We start from the raw sequence: 22,391 nt of genomic DNA, 5'->3' as shown, positions 1-22,391 counted from the left end.
CAAATACAGCTTCGGGCTGCTTTGCCCATTCTTGTTCGTGCGGCTCCCAGCATGCGTGCGTGTATTCATCCCACAATTGTGGGTCTCCCAAACCGTCAGGGCTGGGGTTTGTTTGCCTGATCGGGGTGCTCGGTAAGCAAGGGAGCGAGTCAGTGATGGTACGGGAGGAGGGAAGAAGCAGTGTTTGTCCCGTGTCGTCTAAGCTGGTTACACCACAGGCTTCCCGTGGGCCGGGTGGGAGCATGAAGGCAGCACCGATCACTCATGAAGGAAGGTGCCAGGAAGCGGGGCGCTCAGCCCTCTGAGCTCTCATCTCAGAGAAGGTGACGGCAGTGATGCTGCCACTCTCAGTGGCATCCGTGGTTCGGGAGCAGCGGCGTCTGTGTGTGTGAATCTGTTATGTTCAGAGTTGGCGTGGGTTGTACACAGACACTCGTGGCCTGGACTTTCCCATCTGGGAGGTGACCCGACGAGACTGCCTCCTGCATGTGAAATGCCAAAGAGCAATCAATGTGAAAATTAAGTCACTCTGTAATTTGCTTTGGCTGTGGTTCTCAAAGTGTGTTCCCCGGAGCAGCAGCCCCGCATTGCCTTGAAACTTGTGAGAAATGCAGGTCCTGGGGCCCCATCCAGACCTCCTGAGTCAGACACTCAGCTGGCTGGGCGAGGGGTTGGCAATCTGTGTTCTAACAAACGCCAGAGTTGGAGAAGCTCCGTACAAGTGAGGGAAGTGCCCACGGCAATAGGTGGTCATTGATGACAGAGACTTGGGTCAATGGTGAGAGCCAAGGCCACAGGCTGAGTGCCAGTTTCTCCCCTCTCCTGTGTACCAAAGGTCTCCATCTCAGTGGCAAGAGGTCTGATTTTTCATCCTGAAAAGCCATGGGACGCAGGATGGAACCACCTTTTCCATCTCTGGCCACGTGACCAGAGTGGCTGCTCTGGTGGCGGCCGGGTCACTAATCACGTGTCTGTGTCCTTCCCTGCAGAAGTGTATCCGATTTAATCCGGACGCCACAGTGTGGGTGGCGAAGCAGCGGATTCTGTGTTCGCTGAACCAGAGCCTGAAGGACGTCCTGAATTACGGGCTATTCCAGCCGGCGAGCAACGGGCGCGACGGGAAGTTCTTGGACGAGGAGCGGCTGCTGCGCGAGTACCCGCAGCCCGTGGGCAAGGGCGTCCCCTCGCTGGAGGTACTGGGCACGGCGGGAGGGGGCCCTGCACCAAAACCCAAATGCGATCTGATTCAGAAATCCACCCCCCAGGTTAAGTCGTCAATGTGGGGGGATCCTGAGGTCGCACCTACATTTGCTGTGAATTGCCGGCGGTTGTGCAGCGTTTATCCATTTGTTTTCTGGCTCTCGATTTGACAAGCTTGTTGGGGAGAAGTCTTGGTCTGAGCAAGCCACGCGTCCCACTCAAGCCCGTGTCACCAGGACCTGAGTCCTGGAGGTGCAGAACAGGCGTGCTGCTCCCTCCCTCGCCAGCCTCCCTGCCCTCGGGCACAGGGTGGCCAGTGGCCATCCCGCTGTTACTAGAAGCACCCCTTCCCTTCTGGTTCTTGTCCCGGGAGAGACCAGCGGGCTCTCAGAGCTGCTAGAGCCAGCTATGTGGTCTTGGGCCTCCGCAGTGGCGTGGTAGGTGCATAAGGTGGGCGGCCCTACCCACGTCCACATGAAGTGCGGCCCCAGGCCCTGCCTTCCTGACCCTGGCGTGCTGCACCCCAAGTTTCCATGTAGTGTTTCCACGTGATGCATTAAGATAGTGACACAAGTAGCCAGAGTGTGGTCATTGCTCTTGCACAACACGTCGCTGGTATTAGGGGATTGCTTTCACGTCAGCTTGGTCAAACAGAGGACGTAAGCGTGGCTCGTAGCTGGCGTGTGAAGTCGTGGCGTCGCAGTGGATTCTACGATATTCTCAGTGACTGGAGATAACTCTGGTCAGACATCATGAACCCCAGTTCAGAGCCAAGGCCATGCCTCACCTGCACATTTCTGGGTCTGAAGGTGACCTTGCAGCTGAGATTCTTGAGCTCCCCACTTGGTGGGATATGTGTGGGACCAGGGAGAGGGTTTCAGTGGAGAAAAGAGGGGTGCTACTTGGGAGTTATGTGGTGCAGCTGCTCTGACCTCAGTTTGCTCACCTGTAAAATGGGCACCCATCGAAAAGTCACTTATTGAGGACCTACTAAATAAGCAGCAGGCACTCAGTAGGCATATGCAGCATGCACAGGACAGCAAAGGGTCTGGTTAGTGGAGCTGACACTCCAGTGGGAGGCGACCGACCAGGAACAATAAATAAACCTTCATTTCGGAGGCCAGTAATTTCCAGAGCGATAGTGAAACAGGGCAAGAAGAGTAGGTGGGCCAGGACCTACTCTTGATCAGGAAGTCTCTTAGAGGAAGCAGTGGGCCCCTCCCTGACATGAGGCCCCTTACCGCCTGCCCCCTCCTCCCTGAGAAGTGAACAAGCATGTGGAACCTGGGCGGGGCTGTGAGCAGCAGGCATGCATGTCCTCCCTCCGATGGCCTGTCCAGGCCCTCCTGGGAGCCCAGTCAGGGTGGGAGGTTTGCGCGTGAGCGTCCTGTCCCAAGTGTTCACCACCCCACGTAGGCACATGGGCTCGGAATCTGTCGGACTTGGTCCACTCTTGGCAGCCTTGCTGTGCAGCCTTGAGCCCGCCACCTAACCTCTCTGAGCCTCGGATGCCTGGCTGTGAAGTAGGGGGAACATTAGCACTGTCTTCTCGAGTGGCTATGAGGCTCACATGGGGCGTTCACAGAGCAGAGCCCTTAGCGAGCGAGTGGCGAGTGCCCCTAGTTGGCGCTGTGGCTGCTGCCATCACTAGTTCTTGCTGCCATGAATGGGTTGTTCATACTTACATTCATTCATCCCCTTGGGCCACTGTCCCCCCAGGTGCCCCACTGTGCAGAGTGGAGACGCCTGGAGATGGATGCGTTAGGGCCAGGTGTGGATCTGGCCTCGTTTCCTGGGCTGGTCTCGGAACTATGGCTGGCTGCTTAGGGAACACCGAGAAAAGAGCCAGAAAGGGGTGTGTAGCCATGGGCTGTACATGCATACGACTCTGGAAGCACTCTCCTCCTAAGTGCTTACCTTCCCCCGAAGGATGTCATCGGCCCCGGCATTTTCCAGTTATAGCTGAAAAATGTGCCCATAGATTTGCGTCCCTTTAGACTTTATAGGTTTAGGTGCGTGATTGTGAGCTCGTAGGTGTCCTGACGTCACTCTCAGTGGCTCCTGCCATCTTGACCAGAGGCATGACAGGAGAAGACAAGCCGTGGAAGAGTTTCCTAGAAGCCCCAGAGCGTGGGGCACACGGACACGCTCTCCCAGGCAACTCTGGAATCAGGACCAGGACGGTCTGAGAGCCTACGGGGGGCCCGGGTCCCCTCCCGCCAGGTCACCTCAGGGACATGGACACGTGCAGCCTGGGGACTGGGTGCGGCCTGCCGTTCACGAAACTTCCCGATTTCACGGCTGGTTGATTTGGGCACTTAAATCGAGTTTCGGTCTGTGCAACAAGGCATTTTGTGTGTTTATTCATTGCTGTTGCGTTTGGAGTAGAGGAGAGAGGAGAATGAGGCTGGCCCTTTGGAAACTTTATGTGGGATTAGACTTTCAGTGCCAGGCTTAGCTCAGGGACTGCCTTCACTTCACGATTCATGTGGGGACATTGTCGCCTACCCTGTGCTTGTTCAGGCTCTTTGGAGTGTGATGGGATGCAGGGAAGAGGAGGAGGGAGGGAGACAACAGCATTTGTCCAGCGCCAGGTCCATGCCTGGAAGCTCACATTCAGTCCTCGGGTCACCCCAGGAGTTTTGTATCCTTACTTCTGTGTGACAGATAAGGAAACTGAGTCCTGAGATGGGGAAAGTGTCCAGGCAAAGGTACCCCATGGACAGGACGGTGCAGGGGCTGGAACACAGGTCTCAACTCAGATTCTCAGTGACTCCCAGACTGCCAGCACCCTTCTGTAACATGGAGCGTCCCCAGCTCTTTGGGTGACAAAAGGGGTCAGGGTGCCTGGGGAATGAGGCCGCTGACTGAGAACCAGGCTTTGTTCTTGGGCAGACGGGGCTCCTCCCTTCCTAGGATGGAATTCCCAGTTCACAGGTGGCGTTGCTGGTTGAGGGAAAGAATGGTGGCTCCTCTGAGGCTGCAGGCACGGGAGGAGGTGGCCTCAGCAGCGGCTCCTTGTGCGGCTTTAATAAAGGCTGATGGCACCGAGGAAACACCGGCCTGCGAAGGGGCACCCTCATTTCTTGGCGAAGCCAGTTGAAGGCAGGCAGGTCCCACCACGGAGCTGCGATCACTAGTAACGCTGAGGGAGGGGCCCGGGGCAGGTGGCCTGCTCCTATGTCCCTGTGGGGCGCCCTCGTTCCCTCTCATGGCTTTGTAGCCCAGTGGCTGCGAAATCTCAGCAGAAGTCATTCTTGGGGTGTCCTGGGCTCTGCGTTCAGATAGACACAAGCCACGTATTGAATGCCAGAAGGGTTTAGGGTGGAGCCCCTGTGTCCGGTGAGCCGCCCAAGGAGAAGGCTGGTTTTCCTCTGGGCAGCCCCGGGAAATACTCACCTGGTATTCTTTTTTCCCTGTGTCTGTGCCAGTTCCGATACAAGAAGCGGGTGTACAAACAATCCAATCTGGACGAGAAGCAGCTGGCCAAACTACACAGCAAGGTACGCGGACGTGGTTGTCACCTGCACTGCTGGCGCTCTGGCTGCGGTATCGTCGTCCGAGATCAGGGGAGCTCACTGAGCAGAAGGTTCTTCCTCCTGGGAGGTGCTGACAGGGCACCTGCCGCGTATCTGGTGTGAGAGACGGGGCTGCAAGTACAGGTGGGCTGGGCCGCCTCACGCTGCCCGCGGCCGCCCTGCCGCCTGGGAGGCAGTGGACTTGCTTAGTGAAGCTGGTGGGCACTCGGGCAGGGGAGCAGATCCCAGTGGGGGCTCCGGAAGGGTTCCTGGAAGGCAGGGGCTTTGATGGGTGGCATTTGGACACGCCGTGGTGGGGGAAAGGGGCACACGTGAGCATAGTGGGTTCTCCCCCGGCGTCGCCCACATGGGTCCGACTGAAGCACGGAAGTGAAATACATCCTCCCCATGACACCCAGAAGGACGTCGGCCAGACCCCCACCCCCCTCAGATACCACAGCTGTCTCCTCCTGAAGAGTGAAAATACATTAGATGACAACCTAAGTGAAATAGCATCGCTTTAGAGAGTGGAACCCTGTTTGATGCTTGTCCCCTGGGTGTTTCTGGGAGGAGGGGTGGCCTTGCTGAGCCGTTGCTGCCGAAACAGAAGACAGCGCGCAGTAGGTTTCTGGCTGTTGTCACTCCTGAGATTAAGGTGCTGTTTACACCCAGGTGAGACATGCACGTGGGCAGTAGGTGACAGTGTAAGGAATGAGCCACGGGCTGCATTTGAAGCACTCAGTTCCTGGCTGGACGCACCATGTGTGCCTGTTCCCAGGGTGCCCAAGCCACCGGGCGGGTGTGCCGTGAGCACAGCTGCCCTTTGTCAGGGATGCTGTGTGTGTCCAGGGGTGCCAGAGCGTGTGGCGGGCACCTCGCTTAGTGCCTGTGTGTGATACCTGAGGGTCCTCCCAGCCCCGCCCCGTCCCACCTGGGGAGCCTGTAGCGCTCCCTGCAGAGCACAGGGAAAGCCAGAGTCAGGAAGCGACCTGGGCGGCTTCCCTCAGCCGGCCCTGATGCAATCCAGGTAAGCTCACCTGCACCACCAGCTCACAGAGGGTGACGCAACCAACAGGGTCCGCTGGTTTTTGTTTCGTCCCCCCGTTTGTGTCAGGATGGACGCGTGGAGTTTTGTCATAACGTGCATGGTCACTATTGGTTTCTGTGCTCACATTGTCCTGGTGAGGCTGGTAGTGGCCCTTCTGCCTGCTTCTCTGTCCTCGCGTGTCCCTCCCGGCCTTGAGCGCTGACGGCTTTCTGGAAGCACAAGATGCTCAGTCTCTGCTTGGACTTGCCCTGCCCAGCCCTGAATCCCCTGCGTGTGGTGTTCAGACCCCACAGTCTGGGTGCTTACGGATTTTTTGATTATCCTCTGATGTGTAGGTAAAAATAGGTTTGTGGATTAAAAAAAAAAAAAGTCTGTTAGTAAATAGCAATGAAGGCATTAAATGAAACCAAGTGCATCTTGTGTTTGTGGCATCTGTTAATTTCTGGTCCCAGAACGTATGGAAAACGTTCAGGTGGAAATCCAGCCTGTGCGAATGGGCCGAAGGGTCCAGAGCTTCAGTGGTTGGAGGCCATTGCTGTCCCCTCCGGAGCGTTTTGGAGACGTGTGGGTAAGGCTGGAGAATGAGGCCACACGGAGGCGCGTTTGATCAAATAGCCTGTCTGTCTGCTTGATGGACAGGACATCACTGTCTTCCTTGCAGGTGATTTGATTCTGGGCAAAGCTGGGGACACATCCCCCTCTGACAAAGTTGGCCCACTGACGTGAATGTCTCCCTTCACCTTGAATCGCTTGGTGACCAGGTGTCCCTGTTTTTGTCCACATGGCCACGGGGTGAACCAAAAGGTGGGGTAACCTGAGTGAGCGGCTACCTGATTTGCTGCCACGTGAGAGACGAGAAAACACAAACGTGGGTCCCTCGCCTCACTCTCCAGTGATGGAGTCAAGTCTGGGGCGGACCCTGGAAACTATAGCTGTCCACAGTGGTCAAGGTGGCTTGCCTTTCGAAAGGGAGGGAATGTCCCATGGCTTGTGGCAAGGACAGGCAGCAATGGGGATTTGTGACACATTCGTCCAGGATGGGTTGACTGCAGTGGTCACGTGCTGGGCTCCCTGCTTGGCCTGGGGTTCCAGAGGCAGAAAGTCACTGTGTGAAGAGCCCAGGGGTCGGCAGTGGGCCCCCATCAGGGGACAGCTCCCCCTCCGTAAAGGAGGCCAGAGAGTGCCCCATAAGGGACCTTTCCGTGGCCTGTAAAGACATTTCTTGTCAAGACATTCTTTGTTGTTTTTTCTCTTTAGACCAATCTGAAAAAATGCATGGATTACATTCAGCATCGCTCGGTGGAGAAAATCGTGAAGATGCTGGAACGAGGGCTGGACCCGAATTTCCATGACCTGGAGACTGGAGGTAGGGCTAGCTGAGAGGACCGCCCTGAGGTTTGCCCAGGGGTAGGCCCCACTAGGGTGGCTGATTCTGTTTCTGTCACGTGCATGTGCCCCCTCCATGCTTTCCGGGGCTTTTACAGGGCCTTTTTCACTCCTCTGTGAGCTCTGGATGAGCCTGTGTTTGCTCCCTCGGTATCTCCTGCTGTCATCGTGGGCCCGGCACGTAGTGGGTGCTCAGGACACATCTGCTGACTGAGCGAATGAATGAACCATAAACGACAACCCGCATGGAGCTTGTTGCATCCCAGCCTTGGGAGAGACTCAAACGTCTTGCTCCCCCTGCTGGAAACCAGATTCCTCAAATCCTGTGTGGGCTTAAATGGCCTGGGGTTCCCAGTCTCACCACCCCTGACATTTGGGGCCGGACAGTTCTTTTATTTATTGATTTAGTTTTTAACAATTCCAAATAAGCAATAACTTCTATGTATTAGCTTTCCTCTTTCTCTCAGTTTTAAATTGAGATTTAGTTGACTTACAGCGTTGTGTGTGTTTCAGATGTAGAACATAACGACTCAATGTGTGTGTATATTGTGAAAGGCTGACCACAGTCAGTCTAGCTAAAATCCTTCAGCTCACATAGTTACAATTTATTTCTTCTTGTGATGAGGACTTTTAAGATCCACTCTCTTCGCCACTTTCAAATACACCATGTGGTATGGCTGCCCGTAGTCAGCACGTGTACGTCACATCCCCAGGACTTACCATCTTAAAATTGGGAGTTAGCACCTTGACCACCTTCACCTGCCCCCCCCCCACCTCTGGCGACCACCAGTCAGTTCTCTGTATCTGTGTGCTCTGTATTTTTAGCTCTCACACAGTATAAGTGAGGTCATACAGTTTTTCTCTTTCTATGGCTGATTTCCTTCACTTATGAGCATAATGCTCTCAAGGTCCAGCCATTGGTCACAAATGGCAGAATTTCCTTTTTTATGTCTGATTAATAGTTTGTTGTGGGATTGGACAGTTCACGGTGGGAGCTGTCCCCTGCACTGTAGAGTATCCCTAGCCCTCACCCACAAATGCCAGTAGCATCCCCCCCCACCAGTCGTGACAGCCAAAAATGTTTCTAGAACTTGCCCCGTGTCTCCGGGGGTGGAGCACAGTCGCCCTGGATGGGAGCCCATATCAGTCAGTGGACTCGTTGAATTTGGCCCAGGTGGGCTGTGGTGGAGGGGAGGCTGAGGTGCGAGTCTCCATGGCAACTCGGAGCGTTCACGCGGGCAGGGGTTACTGTGGGCCTGAGAGCATTTCTCTTGGACTCGGTGAGTGGGGCTCTGTCCCGTCTCCTTGGGATGGGCGAGCCCTCCCTGTGTCATTGTCACACAGTAGGTGTCCCACCTCACAGTTACTGAACCGACAGCAAATGTGTGCATCAGCTCAAGAAGGGAGCGTTCTCATCATTCGTGGGGGTTCCTCTGGCCCCTAAAGCTGGGGCGGGACCCCCCACCTGTTGCTCCTCCAGCCGCACACGTCTCCAGTGGTGCACAGGTTTCTGTGTTGTGATCGCGTGACTCCCGAGTCTCCTAAATGTAACTGCGCGTAATACGAGAACAGGAGCTCTGACTGCGGCTGGGATGCCTGAGGTGCCAGGATACCCGGCAGTGCTAGCGGGGCATGTGGGGGGCACAGAGGGAGGGGGATGTGGGGAGCCCACGGGGAGGGGGTGTGGGGAGCCGCGTGCACGCGGAGGGGGACAGGCTCAAAGTCCTGACTGAAGACGAGTAGGGCGCCAGCCCAGGCTGACACTTTGTGAAATGGAAGCTGGGGTCTGTGTGTGGGGAGTGACATGCACAGGTTGGTCCTGGTCTGGTGTTCTCACGAGGCCCAGGTGGCTCTTGTTGGTGCAGACTCCCTGGTAGGAAGGAGCAGTGCGGTGCCCTGTAAGGTCAGGGTGTGGTGGGGTGAGGCCCTGAGGCTGGGGCGGAGGGGGTAGCAAGCGTCGGCAGTGGGCCCAGGCCTCTGCTGGGGTCTGGGTGGGTGTGGGGGCAGCTGCAGGCTTTGTTCTGGAAGCAGATGGAAGCGGGTGTGGGGCAGGGGCAGCTCTGACCACAGGTGGGGCCTGGGGTTCCTGAGCAGGACCCGGGCCTGGAGCCTCCGCCCAACCAGGTGCCTGTGCTCCCCTGACCTGGGCCTGCCTTTGGCCGCGGCTCCCACGACCTCGTCCATCACCTACTGGAGGACATCGTGGTTGCTTCCAAGTGTTGGCAATTATGAAAAAAAGCTGCTTATAAACATTTGTGTGCAGGTTATTGTGTGGACATAACTAACAATGATCAAACAATGGATTTTTTCAAGGCAAACAAAAGTATTTATAGCAAGCCAAGGGGGTAGGTGGGAATTATCAAAGAAAGTTCTGGAGCAGAGGCCCATGCGAGCCCGGCGGGGTTGCAGCCCAGGGAGGGGACCCAGCCTTGGAGAGTCGTGGGGGGGTCCCCTGTAACTGGCTTCTCCGAGGTTTGCTGTGGGAACCGCGGTGGAACGGACCTCTCTGAACTCCCAGCTGCTGCGTTTTCCCGGCTGGCAGTACCTACAGGGTAGGGATGTGAGTATCACGTGAGCAAGATGCATTCAGTGTCTCACATGCCGTGCCTGGCTGGGCTTGGCCGGGGCACTGGCTGGTGCAGAGGGGCTGGGCAGGGCCCATGGCCTGTGGGCAAGTCCAGCTCATGGTTTTGCAATAGAAGCACATCTGCAGGCAGTCCCGGCTGGGAGGGAAGAGCTGGCTCACTGCCCCTTTTATTCCAGAGGCTGCTGTGTCGGCCTCAGTGGCTCTGGAGACATTAGTGTGCTTTTGGGTTTTAGTGGCTCCACACTTGAGTCTGAAAGCAGCAGGATACACGACACTCAGCCCCGGCCACATCCCTGAACTTGGCCGTGTGGTTCCCAGGTGCGTCTGGGCCGCACGCGGGGCCCGTGTCGGGGAAGCAGCCTCGGATTGAGGGACATGCAGGAGATAATTAAGTCCCAGGGGAACGATGTGTCAGTTAAAGCAGCAGCCTGTGTTATTACACCGTCTGGTACCTGTCCTAATGGAGCCTTTATTAAGTGACGATGAAATTAGTATTAAAAAAGAAGGACTGTCTCCTGCTAGGCTTTGAACCTCTGGGGCAAAACAAATGGTGTTTTGGCAAGGAAGTAAAACTAACCATTTGAGCAAAAATCAGTTTAGCGCTTTTATTGCTCACCTTGTGCCCAAACATGAAAGACCCCAGGCAGGGGTCTCAGTAAAACTCGAAACGTCGTCTTCAGGAGTCAAAACAGTAGAGTTTTCACTGATGGAGCCGATTTTGCTGAGCACCCATGTGGCTGACTTCATGGCTGGGCCCCCATTACTGCATTAGTCTCCAGGGCTGACGGCTCACCAGCTTGTCAGGCTGACGCCGTTTGTCATCTGTGCCGAGATGAGGCTGGTTCTGCCACCCATCGCCGCAGCCAGGCGTCCGGGGACCCTTCCCAGCTCCCACGCGGCCCAATTAGAAGGTTTTGTGGACACTGGATCGCCGTGTACTGACAGCACCTCCTCCCTGCTGTGCTGTGAGAACACACGGATCGATGGTCCTTGTTGGCTGTCTCCAGAAGCAATAGCACCGGGGAGCCGGGGGGGTCCGAGGGGACACCGTTCTGGGACCTGGTCCACACCGGTGTGCACAGGGTGAGGGGCACAGAGCACCCTGTGCAAATGGAGCAGCTTGGGGACGGTGAGTCAGTGACCCCGGTGCCGCTGCCCAGGACGGGGTGACTGCGGTTGCTGCAGTTCCCAGCACAGACGTCTGTGACAAAGGGAACGCTCCCATGTTTCTGAAATACCCAGTTACGTCAGAATTGTTCACATTCACACCCCTCCATGTTTCAGAGAGGCTCACGAGGGACTCAGGAAGGTGCATGGGGTCGGGCAAGGTGCAAACATCGATCAAATTTGGAAACGAGGTAGAGGAACCCAGGGTGGGGGTGACGTGGAGGCAGGGGCGAGCCTCAGCACTGGGGGCATCGCCAAAGCTGGCCGGAGGGAGAGGGCCAGTCCGAGAACTCACAGTGGCCCTGATGTGCAGCACGCGGCCGGGGTGAGCCGTCTCCCCATGGCCCACGTGGAGCGGCCCAGCATTGTCACCTTACACCATTAGCTGCCACGCGGGCCTTGCGGCTGCCCTCCTGACACTTCACTATGGTTACAGGATGCCGTGAAGATGGTACACAGTGTACCCTGCACCCCACACCCATGTCCCCTGTTACCACCATCTTACAGGAGTAGTACATTTGTTACAATTCATGGACCAACATGACATGTTAATTAACTAAGGTCTGTACTTTCTTCATGTTTCACTAGTAGTGAATCAGTGTCCTTTTTCTGGTGCAGGACCCCACCCCACAGTGAGTCGTCACGTCTCCTTAGGCCCCTCTGGGCTGTGACATGTCCCAGACTTCCCTTGTTTCTCTTGACCTTGACAGTTTTGAGCAGGACTGGTCCGGTGTTTCGTAGGATGCCCTCTATTGGGGTTTGTCTGCTGTTTACCTCACGATTAGATGGGGCTGTGGGTGTGGGAGGAGGGGGACCGCAGCGGTGAGGTGGCCTTCCCGTCCTGTTGTATCAGGGCGCACGCTGTCAACATGGCCTCTCCCTGGGGCGCTGACCTTGCTCACCTGGCGGAGGTGTGCTTGGCAGGTTTTCCCCACTGTACAACGACTCTTGTTTTTGTTTGTTTGTTTGTTTTTTCATTTTACTGTGTTGTCCTGTTTGGAAGGATGTCACTTAACAGCCCACACTTAGGCCCCACCTCCGCAAGGGTGGAATAGCCGCATAAATCATTTGCAATTCTCCTGCAAAGGAGATTTGTCTCTTCTCCCCCATCTACTTACTTATTCAATCGCTTATTTTTATCAGCACGGATATTTAATTTATAACTTGAATTACAGTCCGATGCTACTTTGTATATTTTGTTGCTCGAATTGTTTCAGCTTTGCCCATGGGGGGCTCTCTCATTTGGCCTCTGTGTCCCTTTGACAGGCCCCATCAGTGTGAGTTATTAGTATTAGTATTTGGAATGACTTTCTTACTTCCTGGCACTTGAGGTGCCTGCCCCAGGCTCATCTGATGTATTTTCTGCTCCAGTCCTAGAATCAGCCATTCCGCCAAGGAGCCAAGGAAGAATGGTCATAGAAACCAAGATGTGGGTGCAGGTGTGCTCGTTGCTACTGGGGTGTAGTTGCTTCCAGGCCCCCTGAGCTGACAGCAAGGAGATGTATATCAGTATTTCCTTATGTAACCATCTGAATCTGTATTAAGTTAACTGTGAGTTCACACTGATGGCCCCAATCCTAATCCATTGCTACATGGATATTTCTGGTTTCCTTCCCTTGCTTTTTTGTAACGTCCTACACCAATTGTGACAAACCTGCCTGCCACTATCTGCCATTAGTTTAGTTAATTGTTGCACTCCAGTATACACGTGTGGTGGTCTCCGAATTCTTGACCTGCACCTCACAAGGGGAAGCAGCTTCATTAGCTAGAGAGCAATGCTGAGGTGCGGTCCTGTTGCCTGTCGTCCTGTAGGCTCCACTGATTTCCAAAGTCACGTAAGCCAGCACTCTCCGCCCCCACCCCTCCAGGGAGGTTGTGTCTTAACGTTTGTAATACAGGCAGACACTTGTCACATTCTGCAGTCCATCCTGGGATTCCCCCAGGCTCCTAAATGAATTTTTACAATTCATTTTTAAAAGTTTGCGTGTATTGGGTTCACTCTTTGTGCTGTAAAGTTTATGGTTTTGACAAGTGTTTCATTCTTGTATTTGTACGTATATACATTTGATTCATGTGTATGTATTTGTATGACATTACAGCATCACACAGAATACTTTCACTGTTTTGAAAAACCCTGTGTGCTTTTCCCCTGTTCACCCTGCACCCCTACCCCAGCCTCCGCAAACACTCATTGTTTACTGTGTCCACAGTTTTGCCTTTTCCAACATGTCCTGTAATTGGAACCACATAATTTTCCACACGTGCTTCTTGCACTTAGAACATGCATTTAAGATGTGGCCATATCTTGTCATGACTTGGTATTGCTTTTCTTTGTATCGTTAAATGATCACCCACCGTGCAGATGTCCCCATTGTGTTTGCCCATTTGTCAGCTGAAGGGCGGGCATCTGGCTGCTTCCAGTTTGGGGTTATTATGAATCGAGCTGCTATAATACAAACATTTGCGTGCAGGTTGTGGTGGGCACGTAAGCTTTCAAATCAGTTGGGTGCATACCAAGGAGTACGATGGTTGGATCATATGGTAAAACATTGTTTAGTTTAGTGGGAAACGGCCAAAACTGTGTTCCAAATTGGCTGGGCCGTTCTGCATTCCCATCAGCAGTGAGTGAGAGTTTCTTTGGCTCCACAATCTCACCAGCAGTTGGTGTCATCAGTGTCTGGATTTGGGCCATTCTAATACGTGTGTAGTGGGATCTTGTTGTGATTCTGAGACTTGAGTTTTTGCTTGCCTGAAATGTTCTTTCCAAGTTCCCGATCTGGTAGATGCCATTTGTTCGCTTCAAACCACACTAGTACAGGTGTGTGTGTGTACGTGTGTGTGTGCGTGTGCATGCATCACACACGTGTGTTTCATTGCCTAAGACTTCCGTTGCGAGAAGCAGGGGCCACAGATCACTTCTCAGAACCTGTCCTCCTTGATATTGCTTTGGAAAGACCAAAACCACAACCTGTCACCCATGCCCCCAACTTGGTTGACCGTGGGGCCCCATAGTCCAGTCCCCTCATGGTCCTTCTCTGTGGAACCAGCAGCCTCCAAGACACCTGTCTTGGGAGCAGGAACCATTCCCGTGTAAAGTGATTTGACCTGGAAGCAATGCCTGCATGCTGGTTGCCTTGCAGGCCCACGCGAATGGCATAATCCCATCCGGGAAGCTAGGACCTGGGGGCACGGCTCTACCTGGTACCAGTGGAGGTGCTGCCTTTGTGGTTCCCACGAACCCAGGTCTGATAGCTCTTCATAAAACCAGCCAGACCACCTTTTGGTCACAGATTTTTATTTGGAATGCAAGGCCCCAGATCTTTTTACGGAAATCTCTTCAGCTTGCCTCCATCTTATTGTCAAAGATTTCCTGACAGTAAAGAGATTTGTGCCTGTTCCTGCAGGTCAGTTTCTGGTCACGCAGCTCGTTTGTCAGAACCCTTGTGGGACTTGACTGTCTCCTCTGCAGGACAGCTGGTCACCGAAGCACATTGGGGAGACTGAGTAGGATGGTCGTGACTGTTCCATTTGTGGCAGATAGTGGGAAATAGACCTCCCACTGGTCATCCGACCTCCCCGCTGCCCCTGGGTGATGGCTGATGCGGTAGGCAGTTCCCAGAATGCTGAGCGGTGCCGACAGTCTGGGGAAGCCCTCCATCACCCTCCACACTTGCTCAGTGGCGTCAAAGGTCCAGGCGTCGTTTGGATGAGCCTGGGAAGTCTTCACGGGACAGTGGCCTCCTCACCGAGGACTGTGACCGGCCGGGGAAGATGCTGTGAATCTCAATCTCTTTTGTGGTTGGGGTGGGGTCTTCATTACGTGGTCCAGTGGGTAGGTGGCCCCTATGTTAACATGCTAGCAGATTTGTGATCTTGCATGATTCACTTGTAATGAAATACTTAACACTGAAAGACTGAATGCGGAATAATGCCAGAGTCGCTTGTGTATCCAAGAAGGAGGCGTCCATTCTGAAAAGAAGTGTTGTTTGTGCTTCCGGTGTCATGTCCAGCTGGGCAGGGCAGTCTTTGCAGTTTGCGGTGCAGATGGAGAACCAGGTCCTACCAGGTTCAAGGTTTCTGTGCAGTAGCAGCTGAGCCCAGACTGGAATTCACAGGTTCCGGGCCCAAGGCCAGGCCGCTCCCACACGTGCCGTTTTCCACCAGGCGTTCAGGCGTGTGATCTCTCAATTAGGAATAAGTCAATAATGAGTTTTATATTGGAAAACATTCTTGACTAAGATAAATTGAGTGCACAGTCTGTGCCCCACCGCCCCCTGTGAACCTTGAGCTCAAAAATTAACCTTCTGTTCTTTTGTTCAGTACATTTTGAGCTGTGTATGCGTATGTATGCGTCTGGTTACCTGTCGTCCTGGCTACCCTCTCACTTACCCGTCCTTTCCTTGCTCCCGTTTTCCTCCTCTCCCTAGATCTGTCCACCCACCCACCCATCATCTGCCCACCTACTCACCCCCTCATCCAGCTATCGACGTCTCTATCTATCTGTCTGTCTATCTATCAATCTATCATCTATCGTCCATCCATCCATTATCTATTATCATCTGTCACCTAACTATCTACCATCTATCATCCATCTATCTGCCTGTCTATTTATTATCTCTCTGTCTAACTAATAGCCCAAGGAGACCTTGCCTCAGTCTCCCGTTGGGACAGTGCCGTCCCCAGCAGCGGGCAGAGCACCGGGTAGGCGTGTGAGTATGTACTTGTGTCGCGCGCTGCACATTCTCAGTGAATTGAGACGATCTCTTGTTGAGAAAGAACGTCACGTGGGACTATGCCTGTCCAGGTGGGGGATGGGAACCACCCTACGTATTGACTTCATGGTTCATTTCAGAAATTACTTAGTATGGTGAAGTAATGAAATCATCACACAGGCTTTTAACAATACAGAGAGAATCCATAATGAGTCAAATACAGCGCACCTCTAGTTGCAATCCCTGGAGACACGCTGAGGACTCCAGCTGCCGTTTGCGCCCTGAGCCGGGCACTGTCCCAGCACTGGACGCGTTCCTTTGATCCTCACACAGCCCCACGAGGTGTGGGTCCTGTTTTTACCCCCACCTGGCCGGGGAGCGGTCTGAAGCCCAGAGGGTTTAGGAAACCTGCCCGAGGTCACCCAGCCGGCCCTTCAGGAGCAGAGCTGGGCTGTGCTGCCCTCAGTCACTGCCTCTCTAGGGGGAGTCGCTCACCCCCAGTTTGCTCCCAGGAGCATGCACACTCACTCACACGTGCCCTCCTGCCCGAGAGCACCCAGCCCACTGGTCATGGCGGCCGTTCTGTGCTTTCGCACTTGTGCCGCCTGCCCTCCTGCTGTGTCTGTAACCCCCCCGCCCCCCACGCTGAGAACCTTCCCGCTGTGCCTTTCCAAGCACGGCCAGGTCACTCCCTGGAGCGGGCATGCTGTCAGCAGTTTCTAGGTTAGAGGGTGTGAGGTCTTCAAGGTCACCTCCGAGGGTGCGAGCAGTTTCTCCTCGCACCGGTCAGTCCGCTCGGGAGAGACCGGAGGCTTTGAGGTTAGGCTTGTGGAGCTTCCAGTATATATTTTAAAACTGAAGACATCTCAAAATGCAAACATCAAGGAATATTTTCAAAGAATTACTGCGCCAGGGAGCTGCACAGTTCCCGAGCTCGTTAGAGGGGTGATCCCATGTTAATCTACTGTACGGGCAGAGTGACCCCATGAGGGTCACAGGCTTTCAGTTGATTGACAAGCAACTTCCCAGAGCCCCACGTGGGGCCTCACTGGACGTTGCTGTTCTGAATGTGTGGGCTGATCTAGGGGGCTCTCCTGACCTCTCGGGGTGGGTGCTGGCCAGGTCTGAAAGGCCGAGTCTGCAGTGTCATTTGAGGAGGGATTCTGGCACCCTCAGGAAAGCTGCCACGTGTCATTAGATGGTCCTGATGTCACCCAAGGGCTGGCGGTCCCCATCCCATACGTAAGACACACAACCATTAACCGGGTGGGGCAGTTTTCTCCGTCAGGCATTGACTCGGTGCTGCCTGCATGCCCGGCACTGTCCCACAGTGTAATTTGGCGTCTGAGGTCATGATTTTTTACCATTCACCGCCACCTCTTCCTGAGACCATATTCTCATTATAAAATGATACCGACATCATCAGCCATGAAAATAATGTGGTATAAACTTAAAAAGGATCTCCTCCACGCCACCTAATGTTTGCACTGGCCATGTGTGGACAGGCAAATAAAGAAAAACCCTAATCATTTTGAACATTATTGACTTTGTCGTAAACGTTCCTGGTTACCGAATTCCACGAGGCCGGCTTCCTTATGCAGCCGGGAGATTAGACTTTGAAAGCGCAGGTGCTGGAGGCTCCCGACCCTGCCCTCTTACGTCCTCCGCAGATCTCGCCTCACACCCATCACCCTCCCGCGGGCCTCCCGCTCCAAGGGACCGAGAACCCTCCATGCCTTTGGACACGTGAGGCTGGGTAGCCGCTGGGGGTGAGGTGGTGAGGGCCTGACAGCTCCCTCGCCTCTCTGGTGGGCAGGGGTCTTTCCCCATGTTTGCTTGTCTCTGCACGCCTGCCCCACTTCCACGTGTCTGCCCACACATGGAGCTCCTGCCACGTTCCAGGCCAGCCGTGATACCTGAACACCCCACGCCGGGCCATGCCTTCCCCGCCTTGATGTTTCCTGTGCAGGAAATGTCCCCACCATCACCATAGTGCGTCACTTGTCTCTAGAACTCCTATTTTTCTCTAAAATCCCTGCACGGGAGGGTTCCTCTCAGAGGTCTCTGTGTACAGCGGCATCCGTGAGCATTCTTTGTAGCTGAGGACGCGGGAGGTGTCCCATTTCCATCGGAGGCAAAGCACAAACTGTGTATCCCACATGGGCACTGGGACACGTCTACACACCACACAGCAGTTACTAGGAGCGCGTTAGGCCCCCACGGCTCACCACAAAAAGTCGAGGTGCCGAGTGATTCCCACAGCAGAATTACAAGGCACACAGAACAGGGCCCATTTATGGATAAATAAATACAGGAATTAAAACTAGGTGGCAGCAGTCGATCTAAATTCATGGTAAGGCTGCCTTTCGGGGGGATGTGACAGACGGTGGTCAGAGGGGCTCAGCGCCTTGCAGGTGCCTCAGTTCTGTTCTCAAAATTTGCTCAAAGACCGAACGAGTCCTTGGTAGCTGTCGGCATTTCTGGGTCTTGGGAACCTGCGTGGTGCCCTGTGACCCTTTGCACTTTTCTGTAACGGGAAAGCCTCTCCAGTTAACCACATCACAATAATGCTCCTTGCTCAACAGTGACGATGGTGGGCACGTGAACAAGACGGAGTGACAGGAAGGATGTGGGCTAGTCCATACTGACATCTGCAGTGACAGCCCCTACGCCCCGCTGTGGGGTCATCGCACAGGCTGTGGGGCGTCCTCATAACCTTTGTCCCCACCAAGGCAGCTTCATCGCATTGTCCACTGGGCTCCTGCCCCACCTTCTGTGTTGGTCCTTTATCCTGACCCATCACCATGGCTGTTTAGGTCTCTGCCCACCCAGGGGGTGACCTCCATGGGGCACGATGCCGTGTGTCACTCATGTTTGCAGCCCTGCAGCCCAATCCCTGGCATCTTCCAAGATGCCCGTGAACTTCGTGAAACTGCAGTGTGACATTTCTGCCCTGACTGATTTGCTCCTCCTGTGAGGGGAGACCAGGTGGCAATGCAGGGTTCTGTGCCCTGAGGGCAGCAGGGCAGCTTGTGTCACCAGCCCACAGAGTGACAATGTTGAAATGCAGCCTCTGCCCCTGTTTTGATTTGCACGTGTCCCCAAGCGTCACTGCCATCGTCATTGGGGTTGCCTGGGGCATGCTAACTGCGTGGACTGTTGGGTTTAGCAGGTGGGCGGGGGCCGTGAACCCCCCGGGGGTCACTTTTCACATTTGGACGCGGCCCAGTGAGCCGTGTGACTTGGCTGCTTTCCCCGAGTGCTGGTCCTAAGCTGCGTGTGTTTGGGCTCCTCAGAGACCCCGCTGACCTTGGCCGCTCAGCTGGACGACCCCGTGGAGGTGATCAAAGCGCTCAGAAATGGCGGGGCCCACCTGGACTTCCGCGCCAGAGACGGGATGACGGCCCTGCACAAAGCTGCCCGAACCAGGAACCAGGTGGCCCTGAAGGTACGTTCTGAGCCCGTTGCACATGGGCGAAGCCCCTTCCCCATCTGCTCCCCTGTGTCTCCCTCCCCCTCCCCATTCCCCATCTCACAATAGCCACCCCCAGGTGACCCCAAATCATTCCACAAGGAGCTGGGGGGTGCTTCCATTTCAGCCAGTACTGAAATCCCCTCTCCAGGGGAGGAGGCTACAAACCCAGCCCATGGTCGTGGGACCAGCCTTGCTGCCGTCACAGCCCTCGGGTCCGATGCCAGGGTGTGGATTTCACTCTCCTCTTCCTGCTGGCACTGTCCTGTGTAACATAGTCCTGTGGGCCTGCTTTACCTGCCCTGGCACTATGCCTGGGGGTCCTCTGGATCGAAGGGCGATGCACCAAGCCCACCCTCTCTCAGAGCCCCGGGAGGAGAGGGGGGACCCACTGCTGCAGGCTGACCCCCCAAGATGGTGCTTCTCTCCAAAGTCATAGATTTTTCGACTTCATATCAGCTGCACCTTGTTGGGGTGGTGTCCTCAGAAATCACATGTTCCTGATAACACTGGCTGGTTCCCCCACCCTCAGGATACACAGCGAGATGATTCTGGACCATATTTTTAGGTTAAATCACACACCTTGTCTCTTTCCTACAAATGGTGTCTTCACGTTGTTGCTCTCTGCTGGTACACAGAGGACGAGGGGGCACAAGCAGCTGTGTGAGTGTCACAGGTCCATGTCTACAGCGTGTCACCTTGTCTCCCGAAGTATAAGCCCATCCTGGGTGCCTGGTACCATGTGCTGTTTCAGAAAAGTCACTGTCCAAACTTGGGACCTCCTTCATTCTGGGAGGTGCAGGACAAACACCGGGACCCGAGGGCTGGGTCCGCCTTGGCTCGGGGAGCGACCCTCACACTTCTTTCTCGGGTGTGTCTCTCCCTGCGGAAGGGGCTGTGAGACCAGTGACCACACATTTGGTGTTTCTCTAGACCCTTTTGGAGCTTGGAGCCTCCCCGGATTATAAAGACAGCTACGGCCTCACGCCCCTGTATCACACCGCCATCGTCGGGGGTGACCCTTACTGCTGTGAACTGCTGCTCCACGAGCACGCCAGCGTGTGCTGCAAGGACGAAAACGGCTGGCACGAGATCCACCAGGTACCAGCTGTGCTCCTGCCGCCCTCCCACCCGCCAGCACCCGCCTCGTCCTCCGTCCCTCAGGCCGTGCCGGGCAGCCTGCAGGCCAGGTCCCGCCCCTGCCCGCCATTTCACTTGCCCTGTGCAGAGTTCCTAAAAACATTTGAATTAGTCACCAGCATTTAAAAACAGGGATACTTACCCAGGAATGCAGATTTCTGAGGTCTCTGGAGAAATTAGAAGTTCAGACAAGCCTGTTGGCATTTCTGTATGGCCACAGTCAACTGGAGTTGTGAGGTGAACACCCCTTCACAGGAGCCATGAGCCCTCCAGGTGCCCACCACCTGGGGTGCCCCTCACAAAGCAGGAGATCAGGTGCTTTCTGAGCGCAGGTGACCCAGCATAAGGCCTGATTTCTGTGCATAAGGTACACATTCCCAGGATCCCACCTGGCCACAGTGCACTTAGGGGCTGCGCTGGTTGCAGTGTCGGCAAGAAGCAGAGTGAACCTGTGGCTCAGAGGAGAGCCGTGGGCCGGGGGCGAGGAGAGGACATCGGGCTTCTGGGAGAACTGGGGTGGAGGAGGGTGCAGGCAAGAAATACCCGGCGTCTCTCTTCTCCTGCCCTCCTATTGGCTGAGCCCGGCCAGAGCCGGCCAACCAGGGAGCCCAGTGGTGCAGGTGGTGAGGTCTGTGTCTCCCGGTGGAGGGGGGAGGACAGCCGGTCTGGGAGAATAGACAGGGAGCACCTGGCCAGGGGTCCAGGGGAGAGGGCCGGGACAGGAAGAGGCTCTGCACCGTTCTCTCCATCGGCAGTGACTTCCGTCAGTTCCCGGGCTACCTCCACCACTATTACCTTACACACCTGCCCCACCCCTCAGCCCCACTGTGGTTAGAGGACCGAGGGGTGCTGAGAGGAGCGGCAGCTGGGCTCGGGGGTGCAGGCAGGGCCCTGCCGCCTGGCCTGCCTCACACTCATCTGTCCTGGTTCGTCAGCACCCCTGTGGCCTGGAAAGGCAGTTACGTCCCGTGGGGTGAGCAGGGGCTGTGGGAAGCTGCTCGCAGCAGCCTGAGCCTCCTCCCCAGATGGGCCCTCACAGGAGGGGTGTGACGAGTGCCCTGTGGGTCTCAGCTGGCTCATCTCTAAAGGGACGTCAGCAGGGCCACCCACGCCGTCTGGCTGTAGAAAGGATCAAGTATGATTCGTGTGCTCAGCTTCTCTCTGCTCTCGGTCAGAGCCTGTGGTTCTCGCATCCCCAGCCCTGCCCCTGTCACTGGCTGGTCCCCGCAGCTGTGTGTCTCAGCTATTTCAAGGTCCCCAACAGGTCTCTTGGCCAGGTCATGACCCACCTCTTCAGTCCACATCCGACCAACTTCCAGATGGGTTTCCTAAATCGGGGCTCTGGTCCTGCCCTTTCCTGGCTCCAGAACCGCCTGTGGCTCCCGTGTTGGGCCCTCGGCCTCTCGCTCTGTCCTCAGCATTTGCTTTACAGGAGCCAAAGCTCACGACTTTCTGTCTGGACTTCCCGCTTTGGTCTCTTGGCTGAAGCGCTGCTTGTCCACCGATCGTCATGTGCTTGGTTCCTGGTTCTCTCCCACCAAGGGGAATATCGGCACGTTCGCGAAGTCCATGCAAAACGAGGGCAACGACGGCCTACAGCCACTGGGCCATCGCCGTCACAAATGTCATCACTGTTGGTCTCTGGGTCGGGGAGGAGCTGCTGAGGGGATGAAGGGGTCGTGCGGCCCTGACCTCCTTGGTGACCATGGGTCCATGCTTCACTGAACAAGGTGCTGGAAGGAGTGGCCCCTCCCTCAGAGGGGTTGTCACCTGGCCGTCCGGCCGGACGCCATGGTCTGGGCAGTGGAGCTCCCAGCAGGCACTGCCAGCCTGGACCCCGGCCTGGCCAAACTGGAGCTGGCCTCACGCGTGGCTGAGCACGAGAGGCGTCCCGGGCCTAGAAGAGGTGAAGGGGTGGGATGCTAATCTCACATTTGGTTTCTCTTCCTCCTGGGCGAGGGTTCTGCTGTCCCTACACGCGTCCCTCTGAGGGCCGTTGGGAAAGGGCTGGGTTTTAGAGCCAGGGCCAAAGTCACTTTGTTCTGAGTTCTCACCACAGTCAGATGGGGCTGAAGCGCTGGACTCAGTCAGGTGACCAAGTCAGGTGACTGAGAGCTCAGGGACGAGTCCAGAATCCCAAGGCTTCATTCATGGGGACTCT

The 22,391-nt window shown here is 55.3% G+C and overlaps 1 protein-coding gene across 14 annotated transcripts in view; it reads left to right on the top strand.

The window, feature by feature from the left end:
* SHANK2 (SH3 and multiple ankyrin repeat domains 2) overlaps nt 1-22,391 on the top strand; it is a 457,209-nt gene that overhangs the window by 73,216 nt on the left and 361,602 nt on the right. For all 14 annotated transcript variants that reach the window (XM_074336881.1, XM_074336889.1, XM_074336888.1 and 11 more), the window contains 5 exons: nt 990-1,193; nt 4,632-4,703; nt 7,024-7,132; nt 18,915-19,066; nt 20,024-20,191. In XM_074336881.1, the coding sequence (XP_074192982.1) occupies nt 990-1,193; nt 4,632-4,703; nt 7,024-7,132; nt 18,915-19,066; nt 20,024-20,191 (705 nt within the window). The remainder of the gene's footprint in view (nt 1-989; nt 1,194-4,631; nt 4,704-7,023; nt 7,133-18,914; nt 19,067-20,023; nt 20,192-22,391) is intronic.

This window comes from Rhinolophus sinicus, linkage group LG06 (assembly GCF_036562045.2).
Source record: "Rhinolophus sinicus isolate RSC01 linkage group LG06, ASM3656204v1, whole genome shotgun sequence".
Classification (NCBI taxonomy): Eukaryota; Metazoa; Chordata; class Mammalia; order Chiroptera; family Rhinolophidae; genus Rhinolophus; species Rhinolophus sinicus.
Note: the sequence above shows the minus strand (reverse complement) of the source record. Positions and strands in the feature narration are given on the sequence as shown.